The sequence below is a fragment of the Wasmannia auropunctata genome, unplaced genomic scaffold, assembly GCF_000956235.1.
Source record: "Wasmannia auropunctata unplaced genomic scaffold, wasmannia.A_1.0 LD335969.1, whole genome shotgun sequence".
Lineage (NCBI taxonomy): Eukaryota > Metazoa > Arthropoda > Insecta > Hymenoptera > Formicidae > Wasmannia > Wasmannia auropunctata.
In genome coordinates, this window is record NW_012026921.1 from 48,443 (window position 1) to 53,310 (window position 4,868).

At 34.3% G+C, this 4,868-nt stretch overlaps 1 protein-coding gene across 1 annotated transcript in view; it reads left to right on the forward strand.

Annotated features, from left to right (window-relative positions):
- Positions 1-161: 161 nt before the first annotated feature.
- Positions 162-4,868, forward strand: part of LOC105454938 (odorant receptor 22c-like) — a 6,082-nt gene continuing 1,375 nt past the window's right edge. The window contains exons 1-5 of the mRNA XM_011697922.1: positions 162-684; positions 793-1,240; positions 3,483-3,765; positions 3,944-4,043; positions 4,417-4,536. Of these exons, the coding sequence (XP_011696224.1) occupies positions 556-684; positions 793-1,240; positions 3,483-3,765; positions 3,944-4,043; positions 4,417-4,536 (1,080 nt within the window). The 5' untranslated portion in view covers positions 162-555. The remainder of the gene's footprint in view (positions 685-792; positions 1,241-3,482; positions 3,766-3,943; positions 4,044-4,416; positions 4,537-4,868) is intronic.

The window sequence follows — 4,868 nt, forward strand, 5'->3', positions numbered from 1 at the left end:
CGTGTGCTCTTCCGATCTGTTACGGGACACCCTGTATATCATCACAAGTGAAGTAAGTCAATATAATATAATCTAGTCTGAGATAAGTTTATCGCTCACACACGCTCACGCGCACATTTTATCATTTATAACATTTGAATTCAATACTAGCTATAGTTGTGCACCGAACACTATATTTCCCAAGCATTTAGATGTCATGCAGTTCTCGATACAAATGAGAACGATACGAATAGAACGCGAACGAGAACGAAACTTAATTTCCTCATCTTTTTCTCGTGTCCAGAAAGTAACATCTGGCAAATAGCTGCAGTAAAAGGAAGTGAAAGGATATTATTGCATGTCGAAACAGTCAAGAAACTCTCCTGCAACATGCAGGGAAATAAGCGAACGTTCGGAGGGAAGCTATATAATTATGGCGTATGTCTGCGATATTTTTGGCGAAATTCCTGTACCGATTCCGTGTCTCGATGTCGCATGCGAAGGAGACAACGAGAAAAATATGCGCGACTGGCACATTAATCATGCAAGAAAATTGACGTTGTCCATTCATTTTGCATGATCCGGCAATCCTCTGCATTTCCCAGGACACGATATATCGGCAAAGTTTACCTCGAAGCTGACACGATACATTTATTGTCAGTCCGCTGTACACCTTCGACTCGCAAAGTCCAAAAAATCATGCAGGTATAGAAGTTAACAATAGATATGAAGATGAATGTCCCGCCGTTCTCTTCGGCGAAGCGGAAACGAAATTGCAAATTTCTGAACGAGGGTAATTCTTTCATTTTTCAGTCTGCTGACCTCACTCGAGCGTCGAACATAGTAATTTGGAACAAATGGTTCCTGTCCTTTCTGGGCTTATGGCCGTGCAAGGTGAATCAGCCTCTGTTCGTATTCTTCACCACGTACATGGTGATTTATTGTGTCATAGCAGCGAATCATTTGATCAAGCACATCGACCAGCCGGACCGCGTCGTGGCGAATTTAACGGATAACGTGCTGCTCACGATGATATTGGGAAAGATGATCATAATCAGACGCAGCAGCGGAATAATGGCCAAGTTTCTGAAGAGTATCGAGGCCGACTTCACGACGGCGATGTACGAGACTCTTCGGGAGAAAATGGCGTATTTATATTACAACGAGATCGCGCTGATTTTCATAAAGATCTCGATGAGCATGACAGCGTTTACGGCCGGATTGTATTACTTCAGGGTATTCTTTCTATATTGGAGCGCATGTAAGTGCAATCATTACCCTTTCACGCGTAACACCTAAAGCCATATTTCATGATAATGGCTTAAAAATTAGTATTATCTATACATTATCTATCGTATCGTCAAGTCATTATTTGCGCTTTCAAAGCGGCATGTACCCCGCGGTAGACGTACTGTATTCTAACTTAACTCTAATACTTTTAGATTGGTAATATAAGAATCAGGGAATGGAAAGTTACTTTTTAAAAGTAATTAGTTATCGTTACTCGTTACCGAGTTAAAAAAGTAACTATAAGTTACCGTTACTAGCTACTGATTTTTAAAAGGAACCCGTTATCGTTACCGTTACTTAAAAAGTAATAATTCGTTATTTTTCCATTACTTTTTTAATGCTGAAACAGGATCAACCTAAATAATTTAAGAATTTTTTTTAAATATTAATAAAAGCAATACAATAATCATATTATAGACCGATATATAAAAATACAACTAGAAAAAGAAAAGTCTTTGATGTGAGTTAGAGTTGCCAGCTTCGTGCTTAATATTTCAAAGTGAATTTATATTATACATATCCAATTTTACATACTACGCGCCAATTAAATTTTCAATCTTGAAACGCATTCGGCTGATATTTTTTTACATTAATCTTTTCGAAGTATTTTGAGATGTTCTTTAACGTAAATATCTTATTAAATTACTTGTCAATTTAATTTGTGATATGGATTGACATATGACATTCTTAAGATGTTATAAACTAATCACAGAAACATATATATTAATATTTTAAGACATTATTTAAAACAGTTAAAATAACACCAAACTATGAATACCAGCTAAAGACTGAAGATTAAGTAAACGAATATTTTGTCATAAATACAAAAAATTCAAATCACAAAAAATAACGATAAAAGTAACTCGTTATCGTTACAAAAAAAATGTAATTACGTTACCATTACAGTTATAAAAAAAAAGAATAACGCCGTTACCAATCCGTTACCAAAAAGAGTATCTAAAACGGTAACGGTAACGGCGTTATAAGTAACGAGTTACTTCCAATCCCTGATAAGTAATAGAAATTTAATTTTTATTTAAAATAAGTAATACGTACTGTCGTTAATTTTAACGAAACCGCGTACTGTGCAACAACACGAAAAAAATTGCTGTGGATGTTACAACAATATTCTCTATGTTTGGAAAAGAAATGCATGTGAATTAAGTTATATTGATGTTACATGGCATACATCTGTTAAGGTATGCTCATCAGTACGGTTATCACAACCGTAGTGCTTAGGATAAATAACATTCGGTTAGAATATCTTCATATATGTGGTTGCCTCAACCGAAGCATTATTGTTATCTCTCTAATATACTTTGACTATATAAATATAGACTGCTAGTCCCCCCACTTTTAAAAGTGAGTACATAGTAATTACTATGTAAAAGGTATATGCCCGGTGTCGCCTAACTGAAGTTGGTTGAAGTATCGAACTTCGATTTTTAGGTTCCACTCCAGTCAGTAAAAAAAATGTCAAAATGTATTAAATGTTATGTTGACAATTGACAGGAAGCCGGAAAAAAAATCTCAAATCGACAGAAAGAAATTAAAAATAGACTCAACATCTTTCCTTTACACGTAAACACGCTGATTTCACAGGAGCCTTCTCTCTCCCTGCAGAAAATTACTGACTAGGGTGAAGTCTACATCTTCCAGCTTGGTGACACGTATAAAGTTAATTACTATCAGTCCATACTTATATAGTCAAAGCTAATATGGTCTGTACAACAAATAGTACGATTGAGAGATATATACAGTTGCACGTTATAATATTAAGGCTGACAATGAGAGTTCAGTTAACTATGTTAGTAACTGTGATAATTGTAACACAGTAATTGTGATAATTTTCGCCCATCAATTTAAAGGGGCTTATAGGAACTAACATACTTTGGAAGTTAACTATATACATAAGTCACTTCCAAAGTATGTTAGTTCCTATAAGCCCCTTCAAATTGATGGGCGAAAATTATCACAATTATTATGTTGTGCCAACAGTAATTTTTTTCCGTGAACTTTTCTTTTAAATACTTATAAATATTTTAATTTTATTTATGTGCTATAGAAGACAAGTTTGTAAAAAAAAAGGATAGAGTTATTTGCAATTGGTTTTTTTTTCTGAATCAATCTAATATGATCGATGGCTGCTTTTCAATTAGGCTACAGTCGTAAATATGATAAGGAAAATTAAATGTAACGTGATGTATATATAGCGGTATCCCGTAATTTTTCGTATGAATTACCGTATCCGGTTCATCCCTTCTTTGAGATCAAGGACACGCCTACGTACATATGTGTCTGCATCTACCTGTTTATATGCGTGCCGATTATAACATGCGGTTACGGTGGACCGGACGCTTACATACTCAGCTTGGCTCTCCACATTTGCGGTCAGTTCGCCGCTTTATCATGCAAAGTCAACAATCTGCTGAAAGATCACGAGAATCATCATCGTCACATGAGTAACATCATAGTGAGACATTACCATCTAATAAGGTGAATTCCTCTCTATTCAATTTATCATACCTAGATAGTAATTTCATTCACAATTATTTTAAATGTATTTGTATAATATGTTGCTCCTTATAGATTATGACATGCCATTAGCTATTTATTAGCCTAATGTCTCAAGAATAATGTGACCATGTTTTAACTATGCACCGCGCGATTCCAGATTAGCGGAGATCTTAGAGAACAATTTCAACATGATATGCCTACAGCAAACTCTGGGAACCGTACTCTTGCTGTGTTTAACAGTATATCATATGATTTCGGTGAGTTTTATGATTTGAGGATTGAAAGATCATTTGCTTGGCAATTCGTGTGCCTCTCCTGTATCTAAAAAGAATATTGATAATTAAATAAAACGTCAATTATTCGCACCTTGTAATTGGCGGAAAGTGAATAGTTTGTTTTAAATTAGGAATCTCGGTATTTATTTTTCTTTTAAAATTATCGTTTATCAAATTTTAAAATTGATATTTCAGCAATCCCTCGTAAAAAAGAACTACTAGTGCAGTGATAACACTACTGAAATGTAATAGTGGCACTGCTGGTATAGCATATGCGCATCTTTCATAAATTAATTAATGCACATACTGATTTTTAATTAGTGTTTAAATATTGGTCGGTTAAATTATATTTCAGAATACGGAGGAATACGGCGAAGATACTAATACTAATGTTATAGCTTTCGCATTATATACAACCTGCGTTGTCGGTACAATCCTCTCTTATTGCTTTATAGGCGAGTGTCTCATCACTGAGGTAATTATGAAAAGTAGGATAATTCATATTGGCATTAAAATAGCTAAAATTAATTAATTTATTATAATACCTGAGTCAAAACCTTTGTAATTTTTTTACATTTTATACATAATTTCGTTTTTAAATTGCACACTTAATTACATTTGTTTAAAAAATGTCAAGTGTATTAAACATAAATTATTTACGAAGTATCAAATGAAGGGCTAGTGAGTCTTGCACGAAGTTAGTGCTAAAATTACAAATATTTAACAATAATAATTATCACCCAAACGTTTCGGCTCCGCATTGAGCCATCTTCAGTGGGTAAAAATACAGATCGGAAGAGCACACGT